At 39.8% G+C, this 19,111-nt stretch overlaps 1 protein-coding gene across 3 annotated transcripts in view; it reads left to right on the top strand.

The window, feature by feature from the left end:
- Window positions 1–19,111, top strand: part of SMARCC1 (SWI/SNF related, matrix associated, actin dependent regulator of chromatin subfamily c member 1) — a 172,773-nt gene that overhangs the window by 42,827 nt on the left and 110,835 nt on the right. For all 3 annotated transcript variants that reach the window (XM_067544507.1, XM_067544506.1, XM_067544508.1), the window contains 6 exons: window positions 4,296–4,365; window positions 7,639–7,708; window positions 10,772–10,847; window positions 15,873–15,998; window positions 16,808–16,926; window positions 18,504–18,628. In XM_067544507.1, the coding sequence (XP_067400608.1) occupies window positions 4,296–4,365; window positions 7,639–7,708; window positions 10,772–10,847; window positions 15,873–15,998; window positions 16,808–16,926; window positions 18,504–18,628 (586 nt within the window). The remainder of the gene's footprint in view (window positions 1–4,295; window positions 4,366–7,638; window positions 7,709–10,771; window positions 10,848–15,872; window positions 15,999–16,807; window positions 16,927–18,503; window positions 18,629–19,111) is intronic.

Here is a 19,111-nt window from a genome sequence, read left to right as displayed (position 1 = left end):
ACATATATTGCTGATGCTTGGAATGCCATTGTTGCTGATCTAAAAGGCAAAGTTTTTAGTCAGCAGAGTTGTTCTGCCAAAGCTGCTGCAGTATAAACTTCAAGTCTTACTGTGTCCCACACCTTGTTGCTTTTTAGCCGTGACCAGCTCGAGAATCAAAGTGATGGTGAAACAGTAAAACGATGTGCAGAGCAAGTGGAAAATGCATTTCCATTTGATGAGAAAACAGTTAAAAAAAAAAATCAAAACAGTATGTCTTTCTCAATGTACATTTTTGCAAAGAGTTTCAGATATACATGAACATGTGGAAGAAAAGGTAACAAAAATTATGCACGATTGTTCTTATTTTCCTTTGGTACTAGGCTTGAATGTTGATGTGTCAGATGCAAGTCAGCTACTGATATATGTCCAGACAATTGACATTAGTTTTAACGTGCATGAACAACTTATGAAGTTAGCCTCATTACAGAACAAGAAAGGGTCCAGATATTTTGGGGGCAGGAGGCTGTTACAAATTTTCAAAGTTGTCTGCTGCTGTTACAGATGAAGCACCTATTATGTGTAGATCAAGGGTCGGGTTTGCACATCTGTTGAAACCCAGTGAGGTGAACTGCCCAACACTTCACTGCATTGTTCATCAAGAGTTGTTTCTTGGAAAATCACTGAACTTTGATCATGTCATGAATGTGGTCATGAAAGTTACAAACGTAATCTGAGGTGGCAACAATAGCAAATTTGTGGCTTTTCTCAGTGAATTGGATGTAGAGTATGGCAATTTGGAGCCATACAGTGAAGTGTGATGGATGAATCGCATGATGAATGCTTTGAGAAATTATAGTATGTGGTGGTGGTGTAGCCATGTTGATCCCAGGATATTAGAGAGAGAGAAGGTGGGTCAGCTAATATCTATTGTTGGACCAATTTCTGTTGGTGAGAGAGAGAAGCTTTTGAGCTTACACAGAGCACTGCTTCAGACCCGAAGACCTCTGTGACAGCTCAAAAGCTTGTCTCTCTCACCAACAAAAGATGATCCAATAAAATATATTACCTCCCCTATTTTGTCTCTCTTGAGAGATTATTTGCACTTTGAGCGGAGATTGTCTCCTTTCTGAAAAACACTGCAAGTTCTGATACTAGGGAGTTTCAGGAAAAACTGAAAGATTATGTTTTTCTGTAAAATGGCATTTTTGGCTGATATCACCTGACATCCGAATCTGCATGGCATGGACCAGACTATGTTGGACCTCATTGCTCACCTGGATGGTTTCGGATTTTGCCCACTTTGCAATGTGTGCTGCACTTGCATTGGAAGTGCAAGCGTTTAGCAGGTACACTATTGACATTGAAATGCTGCTGCTTAATTTCCACCAGCGTTTAAAGGATTTTGAAAGTTTTCAACCTCATCTCATCCTTTTTAATGATTCATTTGTATTTGTCAATGAACAGCCTTCTTTACTGCAGCTAGAACTGAGCAGATGGCAGGCTGATCCTTTCTTTTTTGGATGAAAGGGGCATGCAGTTTTGGAAACTGCTTCCTGAATCCCATATCCCAAATCTGAGAAAGTGATTGCTGAAATTGTGTTCTGTGATTGGGACCACTTGTTTGTGAAAGTTCCTTCTCTACACTGAATCATTTGGAGTCGAAGGAAAGGAACCAATTGACTAATGAAACTCTTCCATCTTATGATGTGCCCTTAGTGCACAGGCAGGCTTAGGCTCAAGTTTCATTCTGGCAGGCAAGATACTGTAAGCAGCAGAGAAAAAAACATAGATGGTTTTTATTTTTAGTTTTCATTTATTAATCCTCTACTCTTCTAGACACTGAAAAACAGTTAGTGAAAGATTCAGATTTAAACTTTAAAAAAAATTATTTCAAGGTTATGTTATAAGGGACTTTTATTTTGAATAACACTTTGGTTTTACACTGTTAATACATGGTTAACTATGTTAACATGCTATGTTGTAGTGAACATTTCTGAGTTATGCACTACATAACCTCTTAAAAAAATGTTTGGCCCACCAAAGGGTTTTAATGAGTTTTATGGCCCTTTTCTTAAAGTTGACCATCCCTGGTATAGAGAAAGGAGCATTTTTGTGGCCAGTGCACACCTGGATACAGGTCTAGGTTCTATTCCTGGCTATATCACAGACTTCTGTGTGTTCTTATGCAAGTCACTTATGCATCTACCTCAGTTTTCCCTTCTTTAAAATGGCAATAATATTTACCTTCTTCACAGGGAAGATGAGGGTTAACTCCTTCATGTATGTAAGGGAATTGGAGATCTGAAAAAGGCTATATAAGTGTAAAGCAGTAATTTTACGAGTATGGGATTTACTTTGCCGGTATATGTAGGCTTCAGTCTACAGCAGGTTTAATTTTTTAAGCAGCGTGTATGCTTTAAAGTTGTACAAAGCAGAATCTGGCAGTCTCTCTGAATTGTGGACCCAAAAAGTTAAAGGTAAACCTTAACATGTTCTGAATGCTTCCCTTACTCTGGATGTTTGAGGGTTCTCAGCACATAATTAAAATGTTGATTAAAAAAAACAAACAAAAAGCAGGACATCGCAAAGCTTACTTCATTCTGCATATTTGTTCTCAACATTCGGTGTTGAATGTGAGATTTTTTACTTCAAATAATTAGCAGATTCCTGAGAGAATTCTTTTTTTTTTTTAATTTAATATATCAAACAAGGGTATGAACAAGACTAATTATTTTCCTTTCTTAAAATAAAAGTTCCTTTCATTTTATAATTAAGTTTTGTGAAAAGTGGTTCTGGAATTTGCACACTTTACAGGCTCTCTGTTCACCTCAGGACCTAATTCAAAATGTCTTTATTTCTAAAAGCTTTATTCCTATTTCTCCATCCTTCATCTCTCTGTCTCCTTCTCTTTTTGCTCAAAGAGCACCTGCCTCCTTTCTGTCTTTCCACAATCTCACCACTGTTGGTGCAGAGACCTTCTCTTCAGCTCCTGCCATCTGAAGAGAATTTTCTGGTGGTATCTCTCTCATTCTCTGTTCTCATCTTAAATGCATCTCTTCTCTCATGCACAAGTCTCCTAACCTTTTTTCCCCTCTGCTGGTGGTTGTCTTGTCTGCTGATCGATTGCTTTGATTTATTCACCATTCTGTTTCTTGTAACTTATACTTTATGCCCTCTGCTGTCCTATATCTAAATATGTAAAACATGTTTTGGGATACAGTTTGTGTGTAAAATGCTATACATTTCCATTTCTGTAAATACAACTTCCTCCACCGAAGAAATTTATCTGTAGATACTATTGTCCTTTGGGTATGCTTCTGTCTGCTGTGTAGTATGTTGCATAATTTTGATGTTTTAGTGCAGAGAAAAGGCAGTTTGTATTTTAGATACGACAGTGAAGCAATATGGCATCCTCTGTTAACAAATATCTAATTTTATTAAAAACAATAAACAGTTGAATACTCTTATATTTAAATGGAGACCATCAGCATAAAAATACAAAATTTCAGACAGGCATGTTTATCTTTTACAGTTACAAGTAACACCTAGGATTACTCTGACAAAGATGCCAGTGAAAATAGATCTTTCACAATTTAATATGAGCGTTTGACAGACCTTTGAATATTGTCAGTGTCATAGTTTTCTCCTTTACATTTCTGTTTTCCTTTATTAAACATATCCTTTTAAACATTCAAAGGGAAGTAAAAAAGTTCTCAATTTTTTAAAGGAACTTTTTTTGTAGGTTTGTTTGTTTTAAAGTTCAGAACATACTAGTTAAATGGGGCTCCATCAGAAACTGACAGTTTTTTAGTCTATTTTAAAAAATCAAGTTGATCACATGCCTTTAAAATTACGGTTTGGATCAAAGTGTGTTTAAATATAAACAAAGTTATGGGTATCTTCTCATAGGAAGGTACACAATAGACTTGCATAGACTGAGGTTTGAGAAAGTGAAGAATGAGGGAAGGAAAAGAGGGAGGCAGTGAGAGGAATGAAAAGATTAAAGGTGAGAAGAGCCAAGGCAATGCCAGATGGAGACAGAGTGATGCGCCAGAAGCAATCCTTCTTAAATATAGAAAAGCATAGTTAGGGGAAAGAGGTAATCTCCAAAAGATGAACAATAATCTATTTTTCTGATACCTTTAGAATATTGGAAGTAACTAGGATGAGCTCTTATGTTCTGGATCGTACTATATTGTAACTAAAATCACCCATTAATGTTTCTGAAATGGAAAGTTCTTTCTGTTTGTCGGAGGTAAGTTATTTCCATGTGGCTATGGATTCTCATGCAGTGTTTCATTTTTTTTCCCTAGGGAACAGTCACTGATGAGAAGGCAAAGGCCACTCACCATATTTATCCAAATCCTACCTCACTGGATGATGGTAAATCATACGGAATTGATCTCTATGAATCTTGTAACTAAAACACTTAGCTATTAAAATGATGGGCTATACAAAATCTCTATGTAGGAAGGTGCACTCAGCTTACTACTGAGAGGCATTCAGAAAGCAGTAACTTTCAAGATTTGATTTTAAATGGTTTGTAGTCCATTATGTCCTGTGTCACAATATAGGAGTGGGGGGTGATACGAGTGTTTTTGTAGATTGGAAATATATTTTCTGAAAAGCATATGATAATGTAGGCCTTGAGTTGAAATACCATATTCTAAGTGATTGAGTGAAAGTCTGTGCTATTAGCATTAAGTGTTGATAGTGTGCTCAGTGCTTTGCAAGACAGATTATCACATTCCCTGCCTCACAATTTTATAATCTAGAGGAGACTGAAAAGAAAATCAAGACTCTGGGAGAGCCAGAGGAAGGAGTGGCCTTAGATTATAAAACTTTGATGAATTGGTAGTGTAAGTGGGGCTTGAGACAGAACCTACCGTAGGCAACCTCTCCCAGTGACCTCACCTTGATGATTACCATTTTCCCCGATCTCTGGGTGGTAGAGCTAATTCATAAAGTCATTTATTTCAAGCCACATTCAATGGGGTTGTGGCTAAAATAGCTCCACAGTCAGACTTCCATGACTACATACAAAAATGACACTGAAAACTAACTTGAGACAACTGATACTGTATAAGAATAGGCAAAAATGTTAATTGTTCTGCACTTTCCTAATAGTACCTCCTAAGAGACAGAACTAGATCTGTGGTAGAGAACTGTGGAGACAAAATAAAACAGAATTTAAAACTACTTTATATAGTTTTGTAGGGATAGAAGTGTGGTCTTGCTTCCCAAGGTGTGTATCTGCATTGCTTACGCCACAAGCGGCAGTAAAAGCAAAATCAATGAGTCAGTGAAATGAGTGCGTTAGATAAATCAAGATCATATTGCAGTTCTCACTGAGACTCTATTGTCTGAAGTTACATGGTTTATATAGAAGCATTTCATCATGCTTGTATCGTACAACATCTCTGTAACTATTGAAGAGTCTCTCCCGTTAAGCTAAGACTACAAAAAATACCTTTTTCAAATTTCATTGTCCAATTTAGCCTTGTTTCTTGGGGTCTGGATTTCCCTAATGGGACATGTCCCAAAGAAAACTGAAATATTGCTGAGTTGTGCCCGGGCACATGATTCCCAGTAGATGGCAGTGTTTAGCTCTGTGTAGGCTGAAACCTGGTATGTTTTATCCTTTGTCATTCCCTGTTGGATGTGTTTAGCACTCCCAGAGGTATATGGCTGATACAGAACTTCCTCATTTGTGTTCAGAAGCTCTCTTTAATCCATTTCTTTTCCGAATGGGGTGAGCACAGTTCGACATCTGCGGTGAACTTGCAACTGTATTCTTGGAAAGTGATAGGTGGCTCTGCTTAAGTCCTGACTTGATTGAACTGCAAAGATAGCTGCAGTGCAGCCACAAGCTCAAGAAATATTGTTACATAGTTCAGACTCCCAATCTGACCTACCTTTAAAAATCAGTGTGAAGGATAGTGTTCGTCAGATTTCCAAATGCCTCTCCCCCTTTTCCATTGCCATGGGAAAAAATGTAATATATATTTTTTTTAAAAACCAGTTAGAGTCCTGTGGCATCTTAAAGACTAACACATTTATTTGGGCATAAGATTTCATGGTCAGAAACCCACTTCATCGAATATTTTTAAGACACCTTTTAGAAACAGCTGGCATCATTCAGAAAAATCACTATTGCCTCTGTATTCCAGATACATATCTAACTGTATTGGAACCAAGATCACACTCTTATTTCAAGATAAGCAAACACTCATTTTCGCTGTCCCTGGTATGGACAGTACAAGTACAATTTGTCATTACCGGTGTCTTAGTAACAAGCGTTCTGCACTGCCCTGAAGGAAACAAAAATTGGATTACTAGTCTCATTAGGCCAGCATTGCCTTGGAAGTTTTGCAGAGTCATCACACTTTTCCTAAACGTTATGCCTTAGGAATTATTTTGGGGGTGTTCTCTGGCCTGTGCTATATAGGAGGTCAGACTAGGATGATGATATGGTTCTTGCTTTAGAATCTATTAATTTTCTCTCATGTAAGGCTCGTATTTCTCACTTAAAAACCATCTTCCTGAAAGAGCAGCATTTTAAAGAATTGTATTTAGTAACTTTATCTGGAAGTTTAATGGCTGGGAAACAGGCTAATGGGTGTAAATCAAACTAGGGCAATGAGTGACTGGCTATTCAGAGCTCTGACGGGTGCAGTGAAGGGGGTATTGATATTTGCCAATTAACAAAACTTTTGGAGGGAAAGGGTTGGGCTTTAAATCTTACAACAGTTAGGATAGATATATTTGTCCTGGGAGACTAGACTTCCTGGTTCTCTCCATCTTACTTCTGCCTTCTAAGCAGCCCCTTACTCATACTGCAGGGGCTGTTCTACGCTTCATATCAGGTTCCCACACTGAGGAAGAGTTAGAAACTGGCAGCAGGCAGTGAGAGGTGACCAGCCAGAATGGGGGGCAGGCTGGAAGAGGGGAGAGTTTTCAAGGTCAGGCAAGAGTCTTAACCCAGGTCTACCTCCCATCAGCTAGAAATCCTCCCCCTCTTCTAATGCAGTGCCCTCAAGTGACTGCCTCCAAGCCTTTACACACTGGCCAGTCAGCAGGGTGCTAAAACTGGGGATTAGCCAGTGACCTCAGGGTTAAAGTCTGCATATCTATGCAGTGCCAACAATAGAGACTTTTAAGTAGGTTTATTCCTGTGGACAATTGACAGTGGGTCCATTTTTTAATCTATAGGAGCCTAAAAGGAATACAATAGACCTTTGTTTTTAAAAAAAATAAATTAAAAAATGCTCTTTAAATTGGAATGTGACAACAAGGCTGTTCAGATGCCCTATGTTTGCAGCAGCTCTACTCTACTGTCTCATATTCTGCTACTCAGGACTGCGGATCTTGCATTCCTAATAGCTCACTGCAGATATCATCCAAAAGCCAGGAGTAGGGTTTTTCGGAGAGATGCAGAGTCCAAAAGGAAGCTAATGATATCTTACGACTTACCTTGAGCACTCTGTAGCTAGATGCTCAATTAAGGAAATTAATCTTAAAAACAGCCTGTAGCTTCTCTGCCTCATCTGACATTTGGTAGAGGTAATAGAAATAAACCCTGCTCTGATTATGGCAGGGACAAACTATTTGAGTTAGCTCACTATCTAAATCTGACTTTGTTTTTTGGTTTTTCAGATGAATGGTTGAGACCTGTGATGAAGAAAGATAAACAGGTGTTGGTGCACTGGGGCTTTTACCCAGACAGGTAAAGAAAGGAGAAGGGGAATGTACCTTCATTTCTAAATCCTGCAAAAGCTTGTTAAAAAAAGAGAAATATTAAGTTTTAGCAATTAGAAATTGCAGATGATTTAATCCGTCATCTCACACAGATGAGTTGTTCCTTTTGCTTTATCAGGTTTTATTTCTCCTGATGTCAAACCACCTTCTGCTCTGCAGCTGTGATTGAGTTGAGTGAACTTGCACATTGTTTTCCATAACCAAATGGTGACCTCCCAGCTTTATCTGGCCTGCAGTTGTGCTCCTCTTTTCTAGTCCTACAGAATAATGCCAGAGGCTCAGGACTGTTGGTTTCACATGAAAGAAAAGTTTAAACCCCCATTTTACCATTTTGCACACCATCTGATTTGATTGTTCTTTTTTTAATGACTGTACAACACGGGCTAGAACACCTAAAACACCCAGTGGTTTAGAAATTTTTGCAATATCAAGAACTAGAGAGAAGAAATGTTGTTCACTTCTGATAACACTTGAAAGTTACATTGACGCAGTTTTGTGTGTCGGGTGTGAATAAAACACCCCCCTGACTGACAATGCTATGCTGACAAAACCTCCAGTGTAGATGCAGCTATGTTAACAGAAGATTGCTTTTGTTAATGTAGCTAATGTAGTTCAGAGATGTGTGTTCCTACACGGACAGAAAAACTTGTGTCAATATAGGCTGTGTGTACTCTCTAGGGCTATGCCAGCGTAAGCTCTCTAGTGCAGATATAGCCTAAGACTAAAATCTACACAGTGATACAGCTGCTTAATGTGATACTACCAGTGGTTATGGACTGGGAACGTGGCACATTTTCTTCAATCATAGAAGATGAGGGTTGGAAGGGACCTCAGGAGGTCATCTAGTTCAACCTCCTGCTCAAAACAGGACCAATCTCAACTAAAGCATCCCAGCCAGGACTTTGTCAAGCCAAGCCTTTAAAACCTCTAAGGATGGAGATTCCATCACCTCCCTAGGTAACCCATTCAAGTGCTTCACCACCCTCTAGTGAAAAGGTTTTTCCTAATATCCAACCTAGACCTCCCCCACTGCAGTTTGAGACCATTGCTCCTTGTTCTGTCATCTGCCACCACTGAGAACAGCCTAGCTCCATCCTCCTTGGAACCCCGTCAGGTAGTTAAAGGCTGCTATCAAATCCCCCCTCATTCTTCTCTTCTGCAGACTTAACAAGCCTAGTTCCCTCAGCTTCTCTTCATAAGTCATGTGCTCCAGCCCCCTAATCATTTTCGTTGCCCTCCACTGGACTCTTTCCAGTTTGTCCACATCCTTCCTGTAGTGGGGGGGCCCAAAACTGGACACAATACTCCAAATGTGGCCTCATCAGTGCCAAGTAAAGGGGAATAATCACTTCCGTCTATCTGCTGGCAGTGCTCCTACTAATTCAGCCTATTAAGCCATTAGCCTTCTTGGCAACAAGGGCACACTGTTGACTCACTCAGCTTCTTGTCCACTGTAACCCCCCAGGTCATTTTCTGCAGAACTGCTCCCTAGTCAGTCAGTCGCAGTCTGTAGCTGTGCATGGGATTCTTCCGTCCTAATTGCTGGACTCTGCACTGGTCCTTGTTGAACCTCATCAGATTTCTTTTGGCCCAATTCTCCAATTTGTCTAAGTCCTATTCCTTATCCTATCCCTACTCTCCCCACCCTCCACTCCCCCAGCTTAGAGTCACCTGCAAACTTGCTGAGGGTGCAATCCACCCCATTAACCAGATCATTAATTAAGATGTTAAATAAAACTGGCCCCAGGACTGACCCTTTAGGCACTTTGCTTGTTACCAGCTGCCAACTAGACATCGAGCCATTGATCACTACCCGTTGAGCCCGATGATCTAGCCACCTTTCTATCCACCTTATAGTCCATTCTTCCAACCCAGACTTCTTTAACTTTCTGGCAAGAATACTGTGGGAGACCATATCAAAAGCTTTGCTAAAGTCAAGCCAAGCCTTTAAAACCTCTAAGGATGGAGGATATATCATGTCCACTGCTGTCAATGTCTGTGACAGACCTGGTAATTGATCCAGAATCCCCTGAGTCCCAGTCCAGTGCCTTTTCATAGATCAGAAACCCAGAAGGTCTCTTTAGATCATTGGGTCTGATCTCCTGTATATCACAGGCCATTACATTTCACCCAGCTACTCCTGTATCAAGCCCAATAATTTGTTTGACTAAAGCATGTCTTCCTGACAGGCATCCAGTTTTGATTTGAAGATATCAAGAAATGGCAAATCCACCACTTCTCTGTTAATTTGTTCCAGTGATTAACTGCCCTCTCTTGTTAAAACCACAATTAACTACAACTACAACTGAGGCATTCTAAGTACCCTTTATTTTTACATCAGTTATATTCAGTTCTATGTACTGACTGTCTCCATATGAAAAGCAGAACAATCCAGCCAGGTAAAGTGGGAGCAAAGAGATGCTGTGGCCTGCTCAGGCTCTTGATCACATGTCTAGTGTTGATTACAAAATTATCTGACTTTTTTTGGTTGTGCTATTGCAAGCAGCCATTCTTCGGGACGGCATGTAATTTGGTGAAATGGGAAAGTAATGGTCAGATGGATTCCACACAACTAGAAGCTTGTGAGAAAGATTGTATTGCTGCCCTCTATTTTCGGAATCTAATGAATCTTAATTAGAATAGATAAGGTTATGAAACCTGGGGGCAACTTAATAAACTAATGGAGCATGGAAATAAGTAGCCACTTAGAAATTCATTGAACACCACCAAAACCTGAAATTATCAGAAAATATATGATTTGTGAGCTTTTATAAAGCTCTAACTCAGAATGTGAATTTCTGTATTGCATGAGCTGCATTAGACTGCTCCTTTTTCCACTGCATTTTCTTGGGATATTCCCCTGACAGAAGCCAGCAAATGTTCTTTTGATGGAAAATAACTTGACACTTTTCTGTCCCAGTGGTATGATTTGAACATGCTTTGATGGCTCAACAAAAGCTCTTGCCAGTGATTTTTGGGATGAATGACTAAGAGGACCAATTAATTTTTTCTCTTCTGATTTCCCTCTTAGCTATGATACTTGGGTTCATGCTAGTGACATTGATGCTGAAATTGAAGATGCTCCAATTCCAGAAAAACCATGGAAGGTGAGAGACTTTTTTTTTTTTTTTTTTTCCTTTTTAATTTGTCCTGAAGTGCCATTTAAGTATATTTCCCTTGGGTGCTGTAATGGAGGATGTTTTGGAGAGGTGGTGTGTGCACGCAGTCTTTCTCACTTACATGGAAAAATACAATTCTTTGATTTGGAGATGACCCAAATATTGCTTCTGGTGATTGTAAAGAATGGGAAAGAGGAAGTAATGCATCCCTGTTAGGCCAAGGATAATCTCTTACATTCAATCCTGGTCTACGCTACAGAGTTTAGGTCAATGTAAGGCTCTTCCTCCCCCTCCTATCCCGGCCCCTGAGCCAGGCCGACCCTTTTTCCCCCCAGGCCCTGAGCCAGGATATGCCCCTGTCCCTGCCCCGCTCTGAGCCGGGCTGCTCCTCTTCTTCCCCCTCCTCCCTGGGGGAGGACTGGACTCTGAGCCAGGCTGCTCCTCTTCATGCGCCCTCCGGGGTCCCATGCTCTGAGCCGGGCTGTGACCCGATTCGCCCAGGGGGGAGGCAGCAGAGCTTGCAGTGGGGGCAATGTGGAGGGCTGAGGGCACGCACCACTGTTAGAGGACATGAATCACTGCAGTAATTACTGCGATGGTGGTAAGTCAAGCTATTTTTAGTGTAGATGGGCCCTTAATTAGACTTCATCCAAAGTGCTCTGTACTATCAGAATCTCTTAATTCACCACTGAACTGCAGCTGCCTCTGAGGTAGAACCTGGCAACTATTTAGTTGGGCGCAGCAACATCATACAACTATTGAGAACTGAAAGTGGAAAAATACCATTTGTGATCAAATTTCAGGAGGACCTCAGGTAGACTGGAATATACAAAGTATGATCAGCCTGGAACACCAGGGGTAGCATCCTTACGATTGGACCCTGATTTGATTGGTCCCTAGGCATTACTGTAATGTAAAGATCAAAAAGAATCCCCCCAGGAATATGATTAGTATCCTGGGAAGCAGCGACTTTGAAAAAGATTTGGGGGTTGTGGTAGATAATCACCTGAACATGTGCTCCCAGTGCAATGCTGTGGTCAAAAGGGCTAATGCAATCCTTGGTTGCATAAACAGGAATCTCAGCTAGGAGTAGAGAGCTTATTTTACCTCTGTGTTTGACATCGGTGCAACTGCTGTTGGAACACTGCGTACCCTTCTGATATCCACAATTCAAGAAGAATGTTGATAAATTGGGGAGGGTTCAGAGAAGAACCACAAGAATGATTAAAGAATTAGAAAATATGCCTTATGTTGATAGACTCAAGTAGGTCATCTAATTAGCTAAACAAAGAGAAGATTTAAGGGGTGACTCTGATTACAATCTATAAGTACCTACATGGGGGATAAATATTGAATAATGCACTCAGTCTGGCAGAGAAAAGTATAACACAACTCAATGGTTGAAAGTTGAAACTAAACAAATTCAGACTAGAAATGAGGCATAAATTTATAACAGTTAGAGTACATAAACCATTGGAACAATTTACTAGGGGTTGTGATGGATTTTTCATCACTGACAATTTTTAAATCAAGATTGGATGTTTTTCGGAAAGATCTGTTCTAGGAGTTATTGTGGGGAAGTTCTGTGGCCTGTATTATACAGGAGGTCAGACTGGATTATCACAGTCGTCCTTTCTGGCCTTGGAATCTATGAAAAGTGCCAGGATGTTTTTAATCCTCATAGGTAATCCGTATCTCCAGCCCAGGAATGATCAGTGCCATGCCTGAGTTTGTTTCAGGCCCTGGCCTCATAGCACAAGTTTTTCTTTTAAAACACAAAATATAAAGTAACACAAAACAAAGCAATTCCCCTGACCAAAGCAGGCTGCAGTCCCCAGAGGCCTTTCCCCTGGCCTCTCAATCTTGGAAGAATGACACACCCCTTTCTTCAGTCCCAGCTGAGTTACGTGACAGGCAAGCAGCCCATAACCCTTTCCTGTCTGTTTCACCCCATCACAGCATGTCTTATCTGAAAGTTGGCAGTTCCAGCAGCCCAGCTCCTTTAACGCCATATTGGGTATTCATGGAACCACAGGGTTAGAAGGCACCACAAGGGTCATTTAATCTAACCCCCTGCCGATATGCAGGATTTGTTGTGTCTAAACCATCCACAGCAGATGGCTGTCCAGCCTCTTTGAGAACAGATTTGTTCAGTACTGATGGAAGAGTACTTTTTGAATCACCAACACCACTTCCTGCCATACTTGAACCATTGTACCTAGGGCATTACGTATAATTACAGGCAAATATCAGGTCTGCTGATTTTATTTTTTTCCCTCCTTGCCTAAACTTGCTTTGTACTTTCAGTTCCTTCCCTTGATTGTTATGTAGCATTGCCATGCTCTCTGATAAACTACTTTGTCTCATCCAAGAAGTAGCTGTATTTCAGTGATGGTAATGTGATCCTTATATCACTTAGCTCATAGTGGTGTTGAGACTGTTTGTAAAGTGGTCTGAGGAGATCCTTTGATGAAGGGTGTAATAAAAGCAGAATGTCCTGCAATAACTGAATTTTCGTACCGTATTATGAAGGCTTGCTGCTGTAAGCACTGCTTTAAACCCCTCATCCCCACGTACTATAGCAGTAGTCAAAGCATTGGAAATGAAAATTCAGATTTCTTCTTGCATAGAGAAGTTACCCATTTTCAGGTATTCCCTTCCATTTTAAATGTGCTGATGAAAATAAATGCTTGATGTGGTCTTTGACTTTATTGAAATAACAATCAATTCTTAGCTATTTTGGGGTAATATCTCTAAAATCAGTTAAGGGCTTTCTTATATTTACCACTTTGCTGTGTTCAGCCTAGTGATTTAAGTTCTTGATTCTGGTTGTGGTTTGGCTCAGTTCTGAGATAGATGCCGATTTCTGCAAGCTCTGCTGAGCACACTGCACAGTTCATGTTCCTTGGATTGATTTCAGCTTGCCAAAAGCATTTGGACTCCTACAGAATTGTGCCAATTATATGAATGTAACATTGGAGGTGTAGCGCCCTCAAATATATGTATGAAAATCAGTTATATTGATGCTTGCACAGTTATTAATACCTTGCTTTCATTAAAAGGTTTACGATTTAACTGGAACTCTGACCGTAGCTGATGTTAGTTAGTTATGAAAACTGAGTCAACAATTTATGGTCTATTGAACTTGTAAGAGCTCAAAACAGCAATGGCAGCCTTATTTAGGTCCTTTCCATGACTAGAGGTCTGTGTGTGGCACAGTGGTTTTTCTCTGATGTAGTTCATTGAAAGAGAACAAGATAAGGAAACAGAATTATAATAAACCAGTAATAATGGTTGCTTTACTGTTCAATTATTATGCTGCTTCATTTATACATAGAGAAGAACTTTTCATGCTGTGGTGTTTTGTTGTTAATGTATCGACATAGGGAGGAGGATTTTGTGGTCAGATCAGGTGAAGTAAATTAGCTGATTCTTGGATGATTGGAAAGGGATAGAGTTGATTTATAGATAGCTCTTTAAAACTTGTCTTAAATATTAAAGTCAAGCTCAAGAGCCCATTTTTATTACTCAGATATTTAAATTAAAAATCCATTCAGAGAGATTATCCAGACAAGTCAGTATCTGGTCAAGGTTTTCTAGACAGTCTTCCATAGCTAGTTGAAACCTCTTTCACTTCTTATTCTGGTTCCTCCCCTCCCCTTTGCTGCTTTTGTTGTGGCAGAATATATCTTGGTGGTTCTTCGAGTGCTGGTCTCTGTGTGGATTCAATATGTGGATGTTCATGCACACTATGTGCCGGAGCCGGAATAGTTTGAAGTAGTCTCCGTTGACCCACACGCCATGCGTGGTCCATGTGATTGCATCCGAGGTCTTATGAGGCTGCACTGGTCAACTCCCCTGAGTTCCCTCTTTCTGCTGCATGGCCAGAATTGGAACACTTCTGTTTGCCTTCAAAACTGCATAGCTTAAAAAAAAATGTTAATAGTTATAGTGTACATAGTTTGTTCTTGTTAGTAAGGTTGTTAGCATAGTTAGCTGCTGTCATAGTTCAGAAATGGTAAATAGATGAGGCTGCATTACTGAAACTGCCTGTCAAAAGATGGCATTGTCCAGAAATGTTGACATTACATATGTTTCGTCAATTTTTTCCCTTTTCAGCTAGCTTCTTAAGAAACATGAATCATGGTCCATAACAATAACTCATTGCATGGTCTCCTGTAGTTACAAATCAATCTTTAGAACTGCATGGGAAAAGCCTAATAAGGCTTGACAACTGAAACCAGTGGCATTGGTGTGTCCCTTTCAGAATCTTACAAGGCTCTTAGTGCTGCTAAGAGATAGAGAAAGGTAGCGGTTTCTTTCCCAGATCTCTGCTCCATAAAGTCACATATATTTTAGTTCTGGCTAAGACAGTGACTGCCAGAGGAACGCAGTTCTCTCTCCATTCACAGAACAGGCCCAGCATCAGTGCAAGCTTCCCCTGTTTCTAGGAGTGAGAAGAAAGATCAGTCCGTGGGCTTTCTGTTGAGACTTGCAAAAAAGACACAGTTCTGAGCACTTTTTGTGTGTGAGAGAGTGTGAGAGAGAGAGTGATGGGGACATCTATCCACCGGGAACTGGATTGTGACCACCAAAAAGTTCCCTGTTGTATCTTGAAGGTTTTTGTACAGAGTGCAGTCTTGGTATCTTTAGTCTCAAGGTGACATGTTCATACCGAATTGTCCCAACAAGAGCTCTCATCTGCCAGCACAAAGGGTTTAGAATAACTAAGGAGCAGAAACGAGGAGGAGGTCAATAGACTTGTTACTTGGCATAGTTACCTTGTTGTATTGCTTTATGCAGTTATTGTGTCTTAAATTTCCTACGTAGGAAACCAGTAAGTGTTTTCCAAAACCTCCAACCTTGATAAGCAAATTATAGTACTCTCTTTTTTCATAAAATCTTACTGGATTGGTCATGGAGGCTTGTGTTCAAGTTTAAAGCTAGTGTAGAAACTTTGACATTAGTGAGACTCTACTTACTGATGTAGATATTTGTTGGATTTGCTGTTAGGTTCATGCCAAGTGGATTCTGGACACAGATATATTCAATGAATGGATGAATGAAGAGGATTATGAAGTGGATGAGAACAAGAAGCCAGTGAGCTTTCGCCAGCGAATCTCTATGAAGAATGAAGAGGTATGGTGTTTCTCTGTTGTTGATGGATGACTTGTTGATTTAGCAGTGTTAATTATGTTCTTTACTGTCATGTAAGTCAGACTTCTTGGGAATCAAAGCCGCTAAACTTAAATTAGTTGCCAGTTTCTCAGGAGCTAATGGTAACAAAATCATATGTAAATGCATATATATGGCATCCTTCTAGAAAATAGATGCACTTGGTGTTTCCCTTTGACTCAAGGTCTTTTTTTTTTTTTTGCCCAAAACATAAAAGGGGCAGCCCTACTTTGCTTTTTCTTTTCCTCCCACCAACTTAAAGGGGCTAAATGGACACAGAAGCAATTTAAGATCTTAATTGCCAAATTTCTTTGGCTTGAAGTACATGTTGAGACCACTAACCCACACTTGTCACCACAACTGGGGAAAACACTGCACACATTAGCTATTCCCATAAGTTACTCAGAGTTCAAGGTTAAATGCAGTCATTCCCCATTGTGAATAGGCAGAGTGCTTCAAACAAGTCAGACGTTTGCATTTGGATCCTGCACCGTTTTAAAAGCCTGTTTCTGTGGCAGACAGCCATGCCAGCAGTTAAAGGTTAATTGTGGAAATATGGTACAGCCACTTTTCACATTTTCACAATATGGTACAGCACTTTTCATGCAATGTGGGTATTCCGGAGATGAACCTGGTTGTTAGTGTAGTGCTGTTGAAAAGAATTTTACTTTTAGCACCCTGGGTGCCTGGCATATTAGGAGATGTCTACAGTCTGCTTTGTTTCATTGAGCTGTGGTAATTGGTACTGACTGACAACTTCACTTCTCTAACAGCCTGTCCGTAGCCCTGAGAGAAGAGACAGGAAAGCAGCGGCAAGTGCCAGGAAAAGAAAACATTCACCTTCCCCTCCTCCCACTCCAGTGGAATCAAGAAAAAAGACTGGAAAGAAAGGGTGAGTGTCAGGATCAGACAACTGGAAATGAACTTTTCTCAGTCTGAAAGCAGGGAGCTTTCTGGAGCAGGGAAGGTTTTAGAAATAGTCATTTTCCTCCATTCTCCCCCCGCATCAGACTCTTGTTAACATAACCATGTTTTTACAATTAGATTTTATGAATTTTTAATGCTGTACATTGATTTCTGTGATCACCCAAGAGGAATGTGTTGCTTGCAGATGGAGCAAAGTCCGGTGCAGTCATTTATTCTAAACCTAATGAGAACTCCACCATTGAGATGCAGATATCGTTAACATGAGAATTTGTCCATATTAGAAAAGTATTCCTGGTGTTCCTAGATTGATCTAATAACACTGGTGCAAACGCCTTATGTAGATAGACGTACTTGTAAGCAAGATTTAAAACTTTATATCATTTTAGCTTACACCTGTAAATTACTGAATTAAGCTGAAACAATTTAAATTAAGCTGAATCAATTTAAGTTAAATTTAATGTTTAAAACATTTTAAATGTCTATAAGGAGGCGTTTGCACTTAAATAACTATAGAGATTTTTAATCCAGTTAGTTGCACTGGTACTCTTTCCTAATGCAGACTAGCCCTGGCTGATTACAAGTGACCTGCAAATGATTTTTTGTTGGGTTTTTGCCCTCCTATGTTGCTTTGATCTATGAAGAAAGCCTGAAATGTTTTTTGCAAGGTAAAGGTCTCATTTAACCTAAACCTCTGAATAGTGAACTAGTGAAATGACAAGAACCAAGAGATTTAAAGTTGGGCAACTGAGAGGGAGAAGGGATTTGTAGTTGACTGTTTAAACTTTTTGGCGGTGTTTTTTGGGGGGTTTCTTTCCACTGCTCCTATTTAACTTCAATGACTAATGAAAATTTAGGATGAAAAATTTTTTGTTATATATTTAACCTCCACCTCTCCAGATGAGGTATAAGAGCTCACACTGCTGTGAAAACCCCAAGATGTGTCTGACAAAATGAGAAGAAACGAGACTTGTATTCCAAACCCAATTTTTAAAAGATTATTTGTAGATCACCAGCAGATTGTTAATTACATAACTGTATAGTAGCATCTTCTGTGAACTTCAGGGTCCCTTACAGATTTAAAAAAGATATGTATAAATGGGTCACCAGCCTCTCTAATTTTACTAACACATGAGGGTTACTAACATGCTATTTTTAGCACCTCAAATTATCTGAAGTAAAGCTGTTATATCAACACTGTAAAGTAACACTGCATAAGAAAGAAAATTAAGAACACTATTCATTTGAAACTGTGGGAGTAATTTAAATGGACAGAGTATAATTTTTTGAGCTGGAATTTGGCCAGGACACAGGAGTTACATGTAGTCCTACTGGGATATTTCTTTAATACTTACTTGAAGAGCTGGCTACCATCTCCTAAGTCACCAAGGCCACTTCCTGAATCAACTAGGTGTTTCCACAGAGGTACCATCCTGACCAAACCCCCTTAACTTGAGAGATTTAGTTTGGTTATGACACAATATGGTACATCTTCACTTGAAGAGTTATCACTTGAAGAGAATTTATTTGTCTTATCTGTTTTAGACAAGCAGGACTGTATGGGAAAAGGCGAGGTCAGAAAGAAGAGGATGAGCAAGAAGATCTTACCAAGGACATGGAGGATCCAATACCCGTACCAAACATAGAGGAAGTGGTACTTCCCAAAAATGGTAAATGCTCACACATCACATGTTAGCTGCACTTAGTTTTTTGAATAGTAAACCAGTAACTGAACAGCAGACACAATATTTTCACCGTATATTTTCACCAAATCTTGAGATATGGTCCTTTCTTTTGGACTCTGTGGCCATCTGGTTTTATTTAGGCAAGGTTTTGGAATGTGGCACTCTGCTGAAATGGAGTTTATCCCTTTTTATTTCAATTTTTTTCTTGAAATAAGTTTATGAAAATTCATTGAAGATAAATGAATAACAAGCTAAATATTGAAGATTGCCCTCGCTTTGCAACTCAAGTTGGATCATTGCAAACAGAATGGAAGGGCCTTCTGCTCTCTTCTCAAAGAATTTTGTTGTGAATCTCCTCTTCTGTACATTTGTGTTACGATACAGACAGTATAACTCCACCAAGTAGGGTACTGCTCATTCAATCAGATCTCTCATAGCCTCTGTAGCCTTTCTTGCCCATGTGCCTGT

The sequence above is a fragment of the Emydura macquarii genome, unplaced genomic scaffold (genome assembly GCF_026122565.2).
Source record: "Emydura macquarii macquarii isolate MOO-44397 ecotype Brisbane River unplaced genomic scaffold, CSIRO-AGI_Emac_v2 contig_973, whole genome shotgun sequence".
NCBI classification, from domain to species: Eukaryota; Metazoa; Chordata; order Testudines; family Chelidae; genus Emydura; species Emydura macquarii.
Note: the sequence above shows the minus strand (reverse complement) of the source record. Positions and strands in the feature narration are given on the sequence as shown.